General features: G+C 29.2%; 2 protein-coding genes across 2 annotated transcripts in view; both read left to right on the top strand.

Annotated features, from left to right (window-relative positions):
- Positions 1-102: 102 nt before the first annotated feature.
- LOC126905644 (uncharacterized) lies at positions 103-1,346 on the top strand. Its single transcript, XM_050685565.1, has one exon. The coding sequence runs from the start codon at positions 353-355 to the stop codon at positions 1,115-1,117; it is 765 nt and encodes a 254-aa protein (XP_050541522.1). The 5' UTR covers positions 103-352; the 3' UTR covers positions 1,118-1,346.
- Positions 1,347-5,177: 3,831 nt separating this feature from the next.
- The window catches only part of LOC126905664 (uncharacterized), a 32,145-nt gene continuing 18,266 nt past the window's right edge, over positions 5,178-19,056 (top strand). The window contains exon 1 of the mRNA XM_050685600.1: positions 5,178-5,214. The gene's annotated coding sequence lies outside the window, so the exon portion shown is untranslated. The remainder of the gene's footprint in view (positions 5,215-19,056) is intronic.

Below are 19,056 nucleotides of genomic sequence, written 5' to 3'. Positions count from 1 at the left end.
TTGCTTCTAATTTTTTGGGTGGAGGCACGTCTTCACTGCTAATGAACATAGATAATTTTACCACATTATCCATAATCTCACCTATTTATGCTGATCCGGGGTTTTCGTGTAAACGTATAGGTGCTCGAACCGCAATCCACTTTCCTCAGTTAATAATTTAAACATAACATTTGTTTTACCACAATTTGATGGTCCACATATTATGCATCTTATTGTGTTGGGTAACAGTGGTCCATGTTTAGACTCGATGGGGTCTGTAACATCCACGACATTATCGACTGATAGAGTATGTTTCTGTTTCTCAAAAAACATTATTAGCACACGTTATTACTCGTCAAAAGAATGAGTATAAATGATGAAAAATTCAAAAAATCTTTACAGTTATAAATTTAAAATGGTGCGAACAAGACGTGCGACGAAGCGAAGTGTAGGACGTGGTATTGTTAATTCAATAATTAATCGATTGCCCATTGAAATGCATGTTCCAGGGTATCAGTATTGCGGACCAGGCACAAAACTTAATAAAAGACTAGCACGTGGTGATCCTGGAATAAATAAACTCGATGCAGCGTGTCGTGAACATGATATTGCGTACGCAAGAACAAATGATTTATCAGAACGGCATTTGACTGATTACGAGTTGGAAAAACGTGCTTGGGACCGCGTAAAAGCGAACGATAGTTCATTTGGAGAAAAGGCTGTTGCTTATGTTGTTACAAATACCATGAAAGCTAAAAGAAAGATTGGAATGGGTTTTGGTGGTGTACTACGAGTTGGACGTAAAGCTATGCGTAATTCAAAAGATATTAACAGTGCGGCAAACTTAGCATTAGCAGCAGCTCGTGTTGCTTTAAAGCAGAAACAAAAATTTAAAACACCTCGCACTATCAAAGTACCTAAATTTGGTGGTGTGCTGCCACTCATTCCTATTTTTGCTGGACTTTCAACTATAGGATCGTTGGCTGGTGGAGTATCAAGTATTGTAAGAGCTGCACACGAAGTCAGAAAAAACGTTAATTCGAATAAACCAGTGAAAATCGGTAATGCATTATACTTGCATCCATATGCTGGGAAAAAGAAGGGTGGTGGATTCTATTTGAAACATCAAAAAAACTAGCATTGACACTACCCAAGCGACGTGCACTCAGCGATTTAGATATTATAAAATATGCTGAGTCATTCGGAATCAGTCATTTCCGCGGTGTCTTTTCGAGAGATAAGTTGCCTGTCAAGCCCAAAATATACGAGAGTGCAGTTGTTAATTTGGACATTGACCGTGGGAAAGGAACGCATTGGGTAGCGTATTTTAAGAAAAGCAAGGACGTGGTGTATTTTGACTCTTTTGGAAATTTACCTCCTCCGCTAGAACTTGAAAAATATTTCACCGGATTGCTCAAATCGCTGACCCTTACGCTGCATGACACAACGTCGGAGGTCACATCAAGTTTTTTCCACCGATAGAATTCACTGGAGCACCAGAGGTTGCGTTGTTGGGATTTTACGGATGTAATTCAATACCTAATATTGACAAGTCAAACAATACATTCACTTTGATAAATACAAATAACGAGCTTCTTGAAAATAACATAGAAATTAAAGTGCCTGAAGGCACTTATGAACTTGAAGACATTAGTAAATATCTAGAAGAACGTCTTCAGTCGTATAAAATCTCATTCATGTTGAAGGCTAATAAAAACACTTTAAAATCAGAATTAAAGTGTAGCCGACAGATAGATTTTAGCGTTGAAAATAGTATAGGTGGTATTTTAGGCTTTCATCGAAAAATACTCGACGCAAATAAAATACATATATCGGATCAAGTTTCTAACATAAATAATTTAACTAGTATAAAAATAAATTGTAACGCTGCTTATGGCGCATTTGACAACGGAATTCCTAGTCATACGGTTCACGAGTTTAATCCAGGAGTGGCAGCTGGTTACCGTATTGTTGGAAATCCTAAAAATTTGATATACTATCCATTAATATCCAATCAACTATACTCTATAACTGTGAAAATAACAGGCNATAACAGATCAAGACGATAAAGCGATTAACTTTAGAGGTGAGCCTGTTACCATACGTTTACATATACGCGATGGCTCTTCGATTCAATAAAACCAAGAGTAATATTAAAAAACCAATCATTAAACAACGACTAGTTGAAGAGATACGACGTGAAAACCTTGACATTCTATCTGCTTTGGGATATACAATTAACAATGGACGATATTTTAGAAGTAATGGAAACACCGTACAATGAAAACCGCATAGTGAAATTGGATTATTTTTCCTATCAACCGTTTTCGGTTAGCGCACTATCAAATAATGGTGAGATACGAATATGTATTCAACAGCAAGATGTTTACACCCTTCCATGTGATTCCTATGTCTTGATAGATGGAGAACTCTCGGGAGTTCTTGCCGGCTCAGATGTACAATTGGTTAACAATTGGCTAGCTTACTGCTTCACTGAAATAAGATATTTATTGAACTCAATAGAAATAGATAGATCGCGTATGCCTGGGATAATGTCTACAATAAAAGGATACGTCACTTTTTCACCGAATGATCATACAAGGTTTGAAAATGCTGGCTGGAGTGTTGTAACTGCAAATACGAGTATGAAATTCGAAGTATGCATACCTCTAAGGTTATTATTAGGATTTGCCGAGGATCATAAAAAAGTCATCGTTAATTGTCGTCAAGACTTAATATTGCAACGGAGTGGTACAGATTTAAACTGTATTTACTCGACAAATGAAAATTTATCAAGTTGTAAAATTATTTTGAGCAAAGTTATATGGAAAGTTCCGCATGTAAGTGTGTCGGATGCCATGCGGTTAGACATGCTCAAAATCCTGGAAACCTCAACACCGCTTCAAATAGCATTTCGAAGTTAGGATCTATATGAAAATCTCGGCCTACCAAATAGTAAAAGACAAGCCTGGACTGTGAAAACTTCATCGCAGACTGAGAGCCCGAGATTTGTTATTGTAGCTTTTCAAGTGGATAGAAAAAACAAAATAAACAAAGATAGTAGTAGATTTGACCATTGTTCGTTATCATCTCTAAAAGTATACTTGAATTCGGAATCGTACCCCTATGATAACTTGCGAATGGACTTTTCAAATGATAAGTATGCTGTACCATATCACATGTACACTCAATTCCAAGAGGCGTTCTATGAAAAGGAGATGGCGTGTCCTATGCTGACAAAAACAGAATTCAAGACAACTGCACCACTCATTGTCATTGACTGTTCGAGGCAAAACGAAAAATTAAAAAATGCGCCAGTAGATATTAGATTAGAATTTGAATCTGATGAAAATTTTCCGACCAACACTACAGCATATTGCTTAATTGTACACGACAAAATGTTTGAATATAATCCTATGACTAATGAAGTTCATAAAATATTATAATTTGTTTTTTTTTCAAAAAATAATGTAAAAGATTTTATTTTCAAAACATTAATGATTACTTAAATATATATTTGACTATTAAAAAAAATGTGTTATTTATTTTAGCACCTTATACTTATTATATTTAATTTATTTATTACATAAATCAAAAGCAGATAGATTAAATACTATGTAAAAATAAATGCATATGAGAGTGATCGTTACTGTACAGTGGTACCTTTGATGTTGGAAATACGCTTACCTAAGCGTCTGGTAGCTGAAGATAAAATTCTTAGAAAACATTGTTAGTTTATTAAATATAAAATTTTTCCCAAAAAATTACAGACGCTTATAAGCGATATAATATAATATTACACAGATAGCGTCACAATTGTTCTCATACAAAATTACAGACGATATAATATAATGATACCTCTGATGTTGGAAATATGCCATGTGGTGTCATTTTTATCATAAAATGCAAACGACAGTGATCGTTACTGTACAGTGGTACATTTGATGTTGGAAACATGATCACCTAAGAGTCTGATAGCCGACAATAAAATTCTTAGAAATGATTTGTACATTTAATATTAATAACACACAGACAGCGACGCAATTGTTCACATATAAAATTACAGACGCTTATGATAATTATACAATATTTATACCATTGATGTCGGAAATATGCTTACCTAAGCGTCTGGTAGTCGATGATAAAATTCTTAGAAATTATTTGTACATTCGATGTTGGAAATATGCTTACCTAAGCGCCTGATAGTCGACAATAAAATTCTTAGAAATGATTTGTACATTTAATAATACAAAGACAGCGTCACAATTTTTTCCCGTAAAATTACAGACACTCATTAGCGATATAATATTATGATACCTTTGATGTCAGACATATGTTTACCTAAGCGTCTGCTAGTCGATGATAAAATTCTTAGAAAACGTTGGGTTTCATCCTCTCCCTCCCCCCGCATCAGGTTAGTTTACATAAGGTTTCGTCGTTCCCCCTCCCATTCCATTAGGTTAGTTTACGTTGGGTTTCATCGTTCTCCTCCACCATTATATTAGGTTAGTTTACGTTAGATTTAATCCCCCCTTACACTTCCTCCAACGATAGGATGGTTAGTGGGTGAGGCGGGGGGGGACCAGCTCTCTCCAAATTACCCTACTAAAATGTTTTTGTAAATTATTATTATTCTGCAAGTAATTGAGTGAGTTATGATAAAAAAATCACCCTGTATAACTACCCAAAGTTGACCACTTAATCGTGCCATTTTTGAAACTTTTTATTACAAAAAGCATTGTTAACAATTTATGACCTAATAACCACAAACAATTTTCAGATATATTTTATTCTATGAATTTTGTATCATATTAGACTAAAATAATTTAAATTAATTGATTTATTACAAAATTTAAATAAAAAAATAGGAATATAAATTTTTATAAAATATTTGTGAATATTTTACAAAAATAAATATCAAGACATATTAAAAATCCCATTTGAAATTATTTTAATATTGACACTAATGAGCGGAAACAATTATTTAACTAATCTCAAAATACAAAATTTCAGTAAAGTTTCTTAAATTAATGGCATAAATATTACAGATTTTTAAATATATTTAATTCATATGTACATGTTCAATGAAGGGTATGACGTAATAGCGTTATAATTTAGTAGTATAAATAATTAACAGATAAGCTAGAAAATTTTTTACAAAGTATAAGTGCAAGTGAATTTGTTGTATATGTTTTATCTGTAAAATAAAATTTTCAAAATTTATTTGTCAATCGGGTAACTTAATTTTTTAATAATTATTTTTATAATTTTATTTTATTCTATTTATTATAACCATTACAGTTCGTTCAAAACATACGCCATTATTTCCAATAAAAGTTTTTAGGGAATTTTTATACTTTGGGTAGTTTAAGGAGGGATGGGGCTCTAAATTTTAGGTTTATTTAATACTATACAAATAGAACTGCTCTAGGTCGAGCATTAAACTAATGTATTATTGTCTTTCTCTTATATGATTATATTTTTTACTTTTGTTCTATTTTTGGATAATTTTAATAAAGTAATTTATATTTACCACCCACTAACCATTCATTAGATCATTGTAAATCTTGATAGCTAACCATAGTATTACATTCAACAACTTTTTAGGTAATATATAGAATATAAACATTCCTGAACAATCAATGTATATCAACATCATATAAGCAAAAATTGATAAAACGTTTCACAATACAATACTATATATGCTGTATACGTTTATCTCTTACAACATATATAGTATAATGATTTAAGTAGTGAAAAAATGTAAATTATTTCCTTTATAATAATTTGTAGCACCCTCGGAAAATTAATTTGAGATTTCCCCAAGTACTAATTCAACGGACTAAATGGACAAAACTTTACACACATATACAATTTAAGCGATTAGCTCACAAAAATAAAAAAAGTCAAATGAAAATTACAAAATTAGTTAATGCTTCAACTATGTTAATTTTAACACATTTATTTCTAGGTATATTCCAGTTAAAAATAATGCATTTCCTTTTCATGTGCTTATGCCTTATTGTAAGTTAAATCGATGTTTATAATTTTAAAAACGCAGTTTCTTTTGATCATGATAGAAATTATGTGTATACAAATCATTGTTGTACTTACAGTTAAATAATTAAATCATTTTTATTATTCATTAATTTAAGTTAAGTTAAGAATTGGATAAAGTGATTTGTATAAAAATTATTTTCTCTGTGTTTTGTGACCAAAACATTATTTTAAAACAGTAAAAATTCAGTATAACTAAGACCTAGCATATCAAGATTAAAATTTGACACTATTAATTTTATTGAAAAAGATTATGTAATTGTAAAATTCGAATTTTTCTCCAATTTTTTTGTAATTGAAATGATTATTTAATATAGGTCACAAACACATTTTTAATCTTTTTGAGAGGAAAAGACATTCTAGGATTTCCCTCATTCTATTTATTGAAACTAATGAATTTTTGTGATATTAATAAAATAAAGAATATTAAATATTTGAATATACAGGGTGGCCCACCACTCACTGATAACTTAAATAACTTTTGATCCAGTTAATATTTTTAGTTGATTTTTTTTTTTAAATAATAGTTATACGTTAGGTCTATAGCTATATCTCAATAATAAATTTTTTTACATTTTAAACTCACGACTCTTGATACCATTATCTACGGATCCTTCAGATCGCAGTGCACTAACTCCAGCTCACTTTCTCATCGGTCGATTATTAATTGATATCCCAGATCCAGACGTTATGAACATCACACCTGGGCGATTAAAGCGATGGCAAAAAGTCACACAATTGGTACAACAAGTTTGGGAATGTTGGCGAACTGAATACTTGTCAACATTGCAATCGAAATTTAGGTGGCATACCTCAGCCGGCTTCATACCAGCTGTTGGCGTACTTGTCTTAATAAAAGAAACTAATCTACCACCATTGGAATGGAGACTCGGACGAATTACTGAATTGTTTTCAGGCAAAGATAATATAGCCAGAAGTGCAACTGTTAAGACAAATCATGATGGTTGTCAAAAGAGCATGTCGATTATTATGTCACTCCCAGTTGAAGATCAAGAAGAATGATTAGGGTAAATAAATAAATATACAGGGTGGCCCACCACTCACTGACAACTTAAATAACTTTTGATCCAATTAATATTTTTTTTTTAAATAATAGTTATACGTTAGGTCTATAGCTATATCTCAATAATTAATTTTTTTACATTTTATTAATTATTTTTAAATTTTAAATAAAATGTAAAAAAAAAATCTAAGATAGCTATTTTGTAGAGTAGAATTTAAGAAAAATTTTAGTAAAAAAATATCTTATTAATATTGAGTAGTAAATATTCTGTAGCGTTTTGAAGTTTGTGAAAATTTTGGATTTTCATGTATTATTTTACGGTATTAAACATTGAAATACGTATTGAGAAAAGGACAGAAGAAAACGCTAACTTTTCAATGTACTTTTGAATGAGAGTGTTAAATAATAATTGCCTTATCTAATTTCTTATCATGGTATTATTGCCAAGTTTGTAATGTAAACACATTATCATCATATGTATACACAGTAAGCATGAAAAGATAGCGTTTTCTTCTGTCCTTTTCTCAATACGTATTTCAATGTTTAATACCGTAAAATAATACATGAAAATCCAAAATTTTCACAAACTTCAAAACGCTACAGAATATTTACTACTCAATATTAATAAGATATTTTTTTACTAAAATTTTTCTTAAATTCTACTCTACAAAATAGCTATCTTAGATTTCTTTTTTATATTTTAATTATAATTTAAAAATAATTAATATTTTTAATAAAATGTAAAAAAATTAATTATTGAGATATAGTTATAAACCTTACGTATAACTGTTATTTAAAAAAAAATCAACTAAAAATATTACTGTGTATACATATGATCATAATGTGTATACATTACAAACTTGGCATTAATACCATGATAAAATATTAGATAAGGAAATTATTACTTATCACTCTCATTCAAACCTATATATCATTTTCATGGAAAAAGTTACACACCTCCAAATTATAGTAATCATGAAAGGAAAAAAAAATTGTTTATATAAAAAATTTGATGTTTATTATTAATTATTTATTTAATTTTATGTTTATTTCTGAATTTGATCATGTTTGTATATTATAGTTTCAATAATTTTAATTAATTAATTTTAATAATAATTGTGTAATAAAAAATTATATACTTTATACATAAATTATTAATATATTTGTTAGTGCGGGTCACAATATAATGTTGTATTTTTGTCTTGTTTATCTGGTCAGCGGTGTATTTTGTAATATAGGTCTGTTCAGTGTACGTTCCACCGCTGAACCATCAGCGACAAGCTCTAAGTCATACCTGTATTGAAATATTGTCATTTCATATTTTCATAATTATTTTAAAGTTAATATTTATTACATTAATAAAACAAATTAAAAAAAATATCAACAAATAAATTTAAGTGAGCGTTCGATTTATTACGATTAATAATCCCGCTTCACTACCAATATTTTCAAATTACAAATATGATACATTTGAATTTTTACAAATTTGTGCAACATTTTGACTGTTGCGAGGTCTCACCAGCCTGAAATTTAAAAGGATCAATATTAAACATGATTTAATTATAAAAAGTGTATGTTTATTTAAAATTAAATGATGAAAATGTTCTGGTCGATAAAGAAAAGTTCAACCCGTAATTACTAGAGATTGTAGATGGGCCAATAATGGTATTTATATAGTTTTTTTTAATTACCTTATGATTGATCACTCATTAAAAAAAAATTAGAACTTGAGACTATATTAAATACTAGGCTCCGCACCAGACCCGGATCCCTACGAGCATTACGAGCCTTCGGCGCGTAAGCCTCTTCGGGCCGTCATCATAAGTAATTCACAGATACCGGTAGGAGTACCCGGNACTATCAATAATTAGAACTTGAGACTATATTAAATACTAGGCTCCGCACCAGACCCGGATCCCTACGAGCATTACGCGCCTTCGGCGCGAAAGCCTCTTCGGGCCGTCATCATAAGTAATTCACAGATACCGGTAGGAGTACCCGGCTACGCCGGGCACGATAAGTGTTTTGCAGAAAAAATTATACATTAGAATCGGTGTAATAAAAATATATTAAAAATGTTATTATTAAAATCAGGAAAATTCAAAAAGAGAATATGGTAAAACGTATTGGGTATAATATTGACATTTGTTAATGAGGTATTCCCTTTAGACCTATTCAAAAATTATTTTAGGAGGGTATTTAATATTTTTTAATTTGATAAACATGTTATAGAAATTTTTTTGCTAAAAATTAAAGTAATGATGAAAAAAAAGACATTAGGTCCTTATTTATTAGAATTTGACTAAAAAAATATTGATAGCGCTGGTTCAAGGGGGGCCCATATCTCTCTTAAATACACCCCTATTATACACAAAAATTATTAATAATCTAATTATAATAATTTTGTTTATATTATAGTAATAATTAAAAAAAATTCAGCAGGTTATTATACGTGAGAATATGTAAAAAATTTAATTTTGATAAAATTATTGGTAACTGCGATTTAACGTAGGATGAATCCCGATTTAAATAATAAACTCATAGACTCATACATCATATATGAGAAAAAAAGTTTATTAATAATGTACTGTTCTGATGNTTGATAAACATGTTATAGAAATTTTTTTGCTAAAAATTAAAGTAATGATGAAAAAAAAGACATTAGGTCCTTATTTATTAGAAGTTGACTAAAAAAATATTGATAGCGCTGGTTCAAGGGGGGCCCATATCTCTCTTAAATACACCCTTATTATACACAAAAATTATTAATAATCTAATTATAATAATTTTGTTTATATTATAGTAATAATTAAAAAAAATTCAGCAGGTTATTATACGTGAGAATATGTAAAAAATTTAATTTTGATAAAATTATTGGTAACTGCGATTTAACGTAGGATGAATCCCGATTTAAATAATAAACTCATAGACTCATACATCATATATGAGAAAAAAAGTTTATTAATAATGTACTGTTCTGATGATGAAAGTACAAACTTATTAATTATTATATATAAAAAATATAGTGCTATGTGCAAATGCAAAATAGTGTCCTAATAAAAATACATATTTCACCACATAATTAAGATTCATAATAAAAGTATGAGCAGAAATGAATCACTGCGCATATTGAAACCATGCGTGTGGACTTAAAAAAAAAAAAAATCTCGTAAAACGGTGAAAAATGAACGGATTGAATTGATTTTTTTATCATATCTCAGGAATGTCATTTGGCGGGTCTGATGAAAATTTCAAACCGCTTGTGAAACGCTGGCGTCAGCGAGCGTTTTTCTCGAAAACAGTCAAAATTTTAAAACGCTCGCGGGCGAACGGCAAAAATTTTTCGACCTTCGCCAATAATTTTTCTAGAGTCTGGTGACTGAGTACTTTCGTTGAAAAACCAATACGGCACGTAATTTTTCTAGAAAAGCGTTTTTTTCCTTGTTCTATTATATAATAAGATTCGAGAATTAATAATGAGGACATTATGTACTCGTCCACACTATTCAATAACTTTAAATGTTAGAAATCTCGTAATGAGTAGGTAATTTCTCAAATTTTATTTTGTAACCGTCATATTTTTATAAGAAAATTAATAAATATTATAATATAGATTGAAAAAATGTGTAAGCTGTGGATATCATGGTCGCTGTATCAAAACCACATAACTCGATTTTTCGAAATTATGCAGGAGGACAAAAATAAAATTTCACTGTTATATAGTAAATAAAGAATATAAGTTTTTTAATCTTCAGTAATGTCAAGATGTAACGAAGATTTTTTATTTCAAAAAATTTCAAATATGTATCAATATTAAATGTTTGTATACCTTAAAAAATAAATTCTTATAATATCGATTCACACGATTTTAAAATTTTGTTAATTTTAATAATTATTTTAACTTTATTTACCTCAGTAGTAGATACATCATAGTAAAATTGCTTAAGACATTGTTTTATATATTTTTTTAATATTGCTTTAGTACCTTCCTCATATAAATCTGTTGTTTTAATGTATTCATAAAACTCTTTAGAGTATTTCTTGAAATTCCATTTATTTATATTAATCATTTGAATAAAATGATCTAATATTTTATGTAATTCATCAGGGATATTCTCATATTCTAAAATTCACAGAATTTTTTTTAATTAAGACATATAATTTATACTCACTAATACTAACATATAATTAAATTTAACATTTAATTTTTTTCTTCTTTATTTAAATATCCTATATGAGAATCCCTATTGTTTAGTAAAGAACGCCTTTAGAAAAGAACTAGTGGACCAGTTGTCACAAACACCGTTTATCATATTATATCGTGTGACAGCTGATCTCTAGCGTCTTTGTTTTACTCACCCCCTTGCCCATCCTGTATGGCTAATCGATGGCTGTATATTGTCTATTTTATGTGACATATTTTTTTGTAGTTTGCCCCTTCGCTTGAATGGTAAATTGTACAGGCATTGTACGTCATAACTTTTATTATTTATTAATTGCACCCTTGTGCTCAAAATTCTCGTGTCCTTGTACTCCTCTAGTGATTGGGCCCTGACCATCACTAAATAGCTACATTGCCTTAGTCACTTTTTCGCCGTCTGTTTTCATCTACCATTATGTGCCTGGATCTAAATTCTGACTCGTGATATTCAAATGTTCGACACCATTACCACAAGAACTCATATAGTCTACTCATCACTATCGACAACTTCATCTTTTCAGTTGTTTTATATTATATTTAATGTTATTTACAATTCGTTTTTATTAAGTTCAACTATTTTGTTTTATGTCGCTTCATCAGCCATTAGTATTTAAGGCCCCCGTTACCCCTTAATTTTAAGATACTCTTTGAGAAATTTCATATATATGTTGTTATATTTTATTTAATTATTGTCTACTTTTTTTACTTATTGAATGTGCGGTTAGCCACTTTCAGGTTACTCCACACCGCTTCAATAATAGAAATTAAAACTTAAGGTAAAATGTTCTAAGGTAAAATTCTAGTGCGGTGCACAACTAGCCTTCCTAACCTTGATAATTATCGTAATAAATAACTTATAGCCTATCATAACATATTATTGCCGTTACTGTGGCAGCAATAATACCGGATGGAACTACCACCGGTAGAACAAAATCAATGATGAATTTTTACTTGACATCCAAATCTTTAAATAAATATGTAACAAAAACATATGTTAGGATTAAAAAAATTGTAAGAACAATGTTGTTTTTTTCTATCATATTATAAAGTTAAAAATAAAGATTCCTATTTGAAAAAATTATAAATAAGTATAAATAATTTATCCATGGTGGGACGAAAAATAGACTGATTTAACTACAAATTATTGTAGAGTTTTTGAAACTAATATTTTTTTGGCTACAAAAATTAAAAATTCTCAAATGTTTCTAATAAAATTAGTGTCTTAACAGATTCCATATAATATGTTTTTTTAGCTTCGATGCGAAGCTGAGAAGGTATTGGTTTTACTAACATGTGTTTATTTATTTTTTTTTTTTGTGTCTGTTACCACTTTTCCTCAGCTCTCACCGAACCGATTTCTTTCAATGATACATCAAAAGATCAAAAATTGTATCTAGTCGAAGACATTAACCTCAAAAATTGAAAAAAATCCCTCGTTCCCCGTAAATGGGGGAAACCTCCAAAAAAATTACAAATTTAAAAATCGCTAATTTTCGAAATTTTTTCAACTTTTTTCACTAAAAACTGCCATAACTTTTTTAAAAATGAACATATCAATATAAATTTTTTTTTCATAGATATTTGATGTCTTTGTCTATCATTTGGTATATATTTTTTGTAAATCTGACACTTAACCAGCCCACAGGGGGGGATTTAAAATGATAACTTTTTCACAAAAAATTAACTTTTTCAACTTAACTTTTGAAAATGTTCCGGAAATTCTGACACTTTTATATATATCTTAAATTAAAGCTAATGTAATTTACTTTATTTTGAAAAAAAAAAAATTCCAGACTTTATTTTGTCTTCACAGTGAAAATGGCTACCGAATGCTATTATTGTGTGAAAATTCTCAATTTTATTTTTTTCATTTTTAACTTTATAATACTATAACTTATTGAAAAGTAGATGGATCAACATAATTTTTTTATGAGAAATAATATGTTTTAATAATACCTTTTTTATTCGACATAATCTTAATCAGGATATTAATAAGGAACTAGCTTTTGGAATAATCCACCAATTTTTTAAAATTAAACACTATCTAAAGATTTGCATCGAAGCGTTTTTAATCACTGTCAGATATCATTATACTTGATCCAACTATGCCACGTCACCACTGTGCCACGACCCCCCTGTGCTGGGTTTTTTCGTTTTTATCAGCCCATTAAGTGCTATCGCGGCCTCCCCCAAAGAAGAAGGTTTGACACAGCCGCGCGTCGCTTCGTTATACACGACGCCCAGCGACTCGAGCCACCATTTTATCAGCCGTCGCCCTATTGGGAGTATCTGACTGACCAACACCGTGTGCCATACACCACAGTGCAATGATCAGCAAGTGCCGCACGGTCGAAGACGACCCGCCGCAAATGATACGAGAGTCTTCTACCCATTGTTAAAGTGACAACGTCGACGAACCGATCCGCATCCAAGCTCCGTCGCCATCAACGCTGCTAACCTTTTGACGCCCGAGGATCACGCCGGATCTCGCGTCTTTGACACTAACGAAAATGCCGCGATATTATGCGAAGATTATTATTATTGTGTTCATCTTTTCGGTTTGTTTTATATTTGTTAAAATAACCTGTTGTTGCTCATCAATAAACGGCTCACGGGTCCTTACCCTCAAAACCAGTGTCGACCACATTTTTGCGACGTAAGTCGTATCAACTGGCTCCCCGGAAAGGATCTCAACCGGCCTTACATTGGATTAAGGTAAGAAAACAATTTGCTGATTTGATTTTTATTTTTCAAATGAGACAGCTAGGTTTCCTTCACATTCTCTTTTCTCCAAATTATTTCAATCACACAATTCACTGGTGACAGCAGTGAATTTCCCACCCGGTCTATAGATACTATCCACTGTGCGAATAGTAGATTCCCACCTTCTGTGTATTTTTACACGGTACAAGTGGATTTCTGGGGATTATTGTATCTATATACACACGCGCACTTACAACCTTGAGTTGAGTTGTTGAGTGCAGCGAATGCACTCGTTTAATTGTTTTGATAAAACCGCTAGGCAAGTGGGGTAATCAAACGTACTATCATATCACAGCGATCCTTGCATTTAACAACCGGGTCCCATAAAACCGTTTGTATTATTATTTCTGTTCGTCACGATCATAAAGATTACGATTACCATCGTGGTAATCGCATTCCCACATACAATTAAGTGTCATAGGTAAATACTACAACACTATCATAGCAATAACAATAATAATACAAATGACCGGCATTGTTGACGTTCATACGCGAACGCATAGCGCGTATTCTCGCGACTTTTGATATCGTATTTCCGAATAGCAAAAACAAACTACCACTTATATTTTGCATTTTTGGTTAATTAGAATGAAACATGTTCAATAACCTACACTATGACTGAAAGAGCTACGACCAGTTAACCTTAACTGGTAAAAAATAAAATAGAGAATTTTCACACAAAAATAGTATTCGGTAGCCATTTTCACCGTGAAGAAAAAATAAAGTCCGAAATTTTTTTTTTCCATAATAAAGTACATTACATTAGCTTTAATTTAAGATATATATAAAAGTGTCAGACTTTCCGGAACATTTTCAAAATTTAAATTGAAAAAGTAAATTTTCTGTGAAAAAGTTGTCATTTTAAATCCCCCCTGTGGGCAAATAAAGGGTTAAATTTATAAAAAAATATACCAAATGAGTAGTAAATACATCATACATCTATTAAAAAAAATTATATTGATTTGTTCATGTTTGAAAAAGTTATGGCAGTCTTAAGTAAAAAAAACGGTAGTACAAGGGGGTCGCCGCTCAGTGGTGACGTGGCATAGTTGGATCAAGTATAATGATATCTGACAGTGATTAAAATCACTATCAAAATAAAACGCTTCGATTCAAATCTTTAGATAGTGTTTAATTTAAAAAAACTGGTGGATTATTCCAAAAGCTACATGATCTGCTATTTCTTTATTAATATCCTGATTAGGATAAAGTATGTCGAATGAAAAAGGGAAGATTAAAAAAATATTTCTCATAAAAAAATTGTGTTGATCCATACACTTTTCAATAAGTTATAGCATAATAAAAATAAAAATGTGAAATACAAAATTGAGAATTTTCACACAAAAATATCATTCGGTAGCCATTTTCACCGTGAAGACAAAATAAAGTCCGAATTTTTTTTTTTTCATAATAAAGTAAATTACATTAGCTTTAATTTAAGATATATATAAGAGTGTCAGACTTTCCGAAACACTTTCAAAAGTTAAGTTGAAAAAGTTAATTTTTTGTCAAAAATTTGTTATTTTGAATTCCCCTTGTAGGCAGGTAAACGGTCAGATTTATAAAAAATATCCCAAATGATAGTAGAATAGTGCATGATAGTAGCATGCATCTATAAAAAAAAAAAGTATATTGATTTGTTCATTTTTGAAATAGTTATGGCAGTTTTAAGAAAAAAATTGAAAAAATTGAAAAAATTTTAAATTTGTAATTTTTTTTGAGGTTTCCGCCATTTACGGGGAACGAGGGAAATTTTTTCAATTTTTGAGGGTAATGTCTTCGACTAGATACGATTTGTGATCTTTTGACATATCGTTGATAGTAATCGGTTCGGTGAAAGCTGAGAAACAGTGGTAACAGACACACAAAAAAAAACATTAATAAAAAAAAACACACCATAATAAAATTAATACCTTCTCAGCTCCGCATCGAAGCTAAAAAATAAATTATATATATTATATTTATAATTACTTTATCAAAATAATGATAGATATTACATAACCCACTCTTCACCTCCAATCTATATTTTAAAATAGTTATAAATTCCGAAATAATAGGTATAATGGAATTGGCCTTTTTCTTAATTAGACCATTTTTTGTTTTATATGCTAAATATGTAACTAAATAAGTTAAATATGTATATTTATATTTAAAATACTAAAGATGACACCTTTATAAGGTTAAAGGATGAATTGAAAAAGTTATTATATTTGATAAATCGAGAAGTATGTGAAATTAAAAAATACGAAAAGGGATTTTATTAACATAATTATTATTTTAATAGGAATCAAGTGGATAACAGTGGCTACTAAAAAAATCGTCTATAACTCGTTACCTAAATTTATCATAAGTCATTGATAGCTATAATATTATTTTTGTAAAAGGCAACTACTTCCAATAAATATACTTATTGAATTGACATTAGAAGCTGTAAAATATTTATAATTAATACTGAAATAATTTTTTAAATACTTTTTTTGTGAGGGGGATTATATAAGGTATTTACTTCTCCACCCACGTGTATAACTATACCGTTTGAACTAAAATATAAATATAAGGAACTAAAAAAAGAATTTAAATAAAAGTTTCAAGTAACGGTTACACAAATAACGGTGATTTTTTTTAACAAAATAACATTTTTTTTAACTTAAAGAGACGTTTATTTATAAAAGATAAGTTGTCGGAACACATTTTTTTCTAACTTATAGTATGTAATATAAGTTATAATTTTACATATTTTTAAAAGTGTTCCAAAAATACTGGAACAATTTAAAGGTTAAAACGTTAAAAATGTTAACTTACATCCATAAAATTCCTATTTGGAATCTCCCCCGTGGGCAGGTAAAGGGTCAGATTTTTAACAAACTTATATTAAACAAAAGGGACATAACTATTGTGTTTATATAAAAATAATTATATTGATTCGTTTATATTTAAACAATTTATGACAAAATTTAATGATTATTCTCAGTTTTTATACACAAAACAATTAGTCGTCTTATGAATAGTTGTTTTTAAGTACTTATATTAATTACAATACATATAGACTAAATTTCATCAATTTGTTTTTGATTTTCATAAATTGTATTACTCTCATTTTGTATTTATAATTTCTATCACATTTATAGATATTTCTAATAGTTTCAAATGGTATTTACATTTTACCTTTTTTTTCCATTCCTTTAGCTATAAGTAAACAATTGAACATTTTCAATTTGGCGTTAATAACATGGTCTTCATGTATTGGGGATAGAGTTCTGCTTAAACATAATACTGCCTAAAAGTAATAAAAATGTTTTTTTTATAGCAAACATTGGTTTTTATGGCTGCGTAAGGAATCTAAAAAAATATACCTATTCTATGCAATACTATCAGCCATAACATTATAGTATAATAAAATTTCGAAAAATTTTATAATGAACTCCGTAAATTTTATAAAATTAAGATTTATATAATGAATTTTTAATTTAAAAATTTATTTCAAAACTTGTGTTTCAGATAAAGGGCTTATAAAATAAAAATAATAAATAAATAATGATTACATTCTACGTTAATTTTTCTTTTTAATTAGTGCCTATAATATTACACAGTAGAGAAGTGTATACTAGTGTTATGTAAAGAACTAATTCTAATGGGATCCCCACAAAAAAATATATTTAAATTATTTATTATTCTTAATATCAATTATAAAGAGTGATATCTATATATAAAAAAAATCACAAACAAATATATATACCATGACAGGTGGTATTGTAACACGCCTGTCATGTTGAGGGACCTGCCTTATTAAATAATATAAAAAAAAAATCGGGACACATACAAAAAATTAAAAAAAAAAAAATTCGCCACTTGCTTATGGCACGGCTTACTAAAAAAAAAAAAAAATTCTGGCTCAAAACAGGTTTAGCCGACCAATATACAAAAAAAATTTACATGATACAAATTTACCCGTTAAAATTAGCGAGAAAAAAATATATATAAAAAAAAAATCCAGCACAGAGGGGTCGCGGCACAGTGGTGACGTGGCATAGTTGGATCAAGTATAATGATATCTGACAGTAATTAAAATCACTATAAAAAAAAAAACGCTTCGTTACAAATCTTTAGATAGTGTTTAATTTTAAAAAATTGGTGTATTATTCCAAAAGCTACATGATCTTCTAGTTCCTTATTAATATACTGATTAAGATTAAGTATGTAAAATGAAAAAGGGATTATTAAAAAATATTATTTCTCATAAAAAAATTATATTGATCCATACATCTTTCAAAAAATTATAGCATAATAAAGTTAAAAATGTAAAATACAAAATCGAGAATATTCACACAAAAATAGCATTTGGTAGCGATTTTCACCGTGAAGATAAAATAAAGTCAGAAATTTTTTTTTTCCATAATAAAGTATATTACAGTAGCTTTAATTTAAGATATACAGGGTGGCCCACCACTCACTGACAACTTAAATAACTTTTGATCCAATTAATATTTTTAATTGATTTTTTTTTAAATAACAGTTATACGTAAGGTTTATAACTATATCTCAATAATTAATTTTTTTACATTTTATTAAAAATATTAATTATTTTTAAATTATAATTAAAATATAAAAAAGAAATCTAAGATAGCTATTTTNTTAAATAAAATGTAAAAAAAAAATCTAAGATAGCTATTTTGTAGAGTAGAATTTAAGAAAAATTTTAGTAAAAAAATATCTTATTAATATTGAGTAGTAAATATTCTGTAGCGTTTTGAAGTTTGTGAAAATTTTGGATTTTCATGTATTATTTTACGGTATTAAACATTGAAATACGTATTGAGAAAAGGACAGAAGAAAACGCTATCTTTTCATGCTTACTGTGTATACATATGATGATAATGTGTTTACATTACAAACTTGGCAATAATACCATGATAAGAAATTAGATAAGGCAATTATTATTTAACACTCTCATTCAAAAGTACATTGAAAAGTTAGCGTTTTCTTCTGTCCTTTTCTCAATACGTATTTCAATGTTTAATACCGTAAAATAATA

The sequence above is a fragment of the Daktulosphaira vitifoliae genome, unplaced genomic scaffold, assembly GCF_025091365.1.
Source record: "Daktulosphaira vitifoliae isolate Bord-2020 unplaced genomic scaffold, ASM2509136v1 Scaffold_4, whole genome shotgun sequence".
NCBI lineage: Eukaryota > Metazoa > Arthropoda > Insecta > Hemiptera > Phylloxeridae > Daktulosphaira > Daktulosphaira vitifoliae.
The sequence above is the reverse complement of the archived record's forward strand: the minus strand, read 5'-3'. Positions and strand labels throughout refer to the sequence as shown.

Bases quoted from the DNA above. Each gene is read 5' to 3' on its own strand.
- LOC126905644 (XM_050685565.1), top strand. From the start codon at position 353: ATGATGAAAAATTCAAAAAATCTTTACAGTTATAAATTTAAAATGGTG.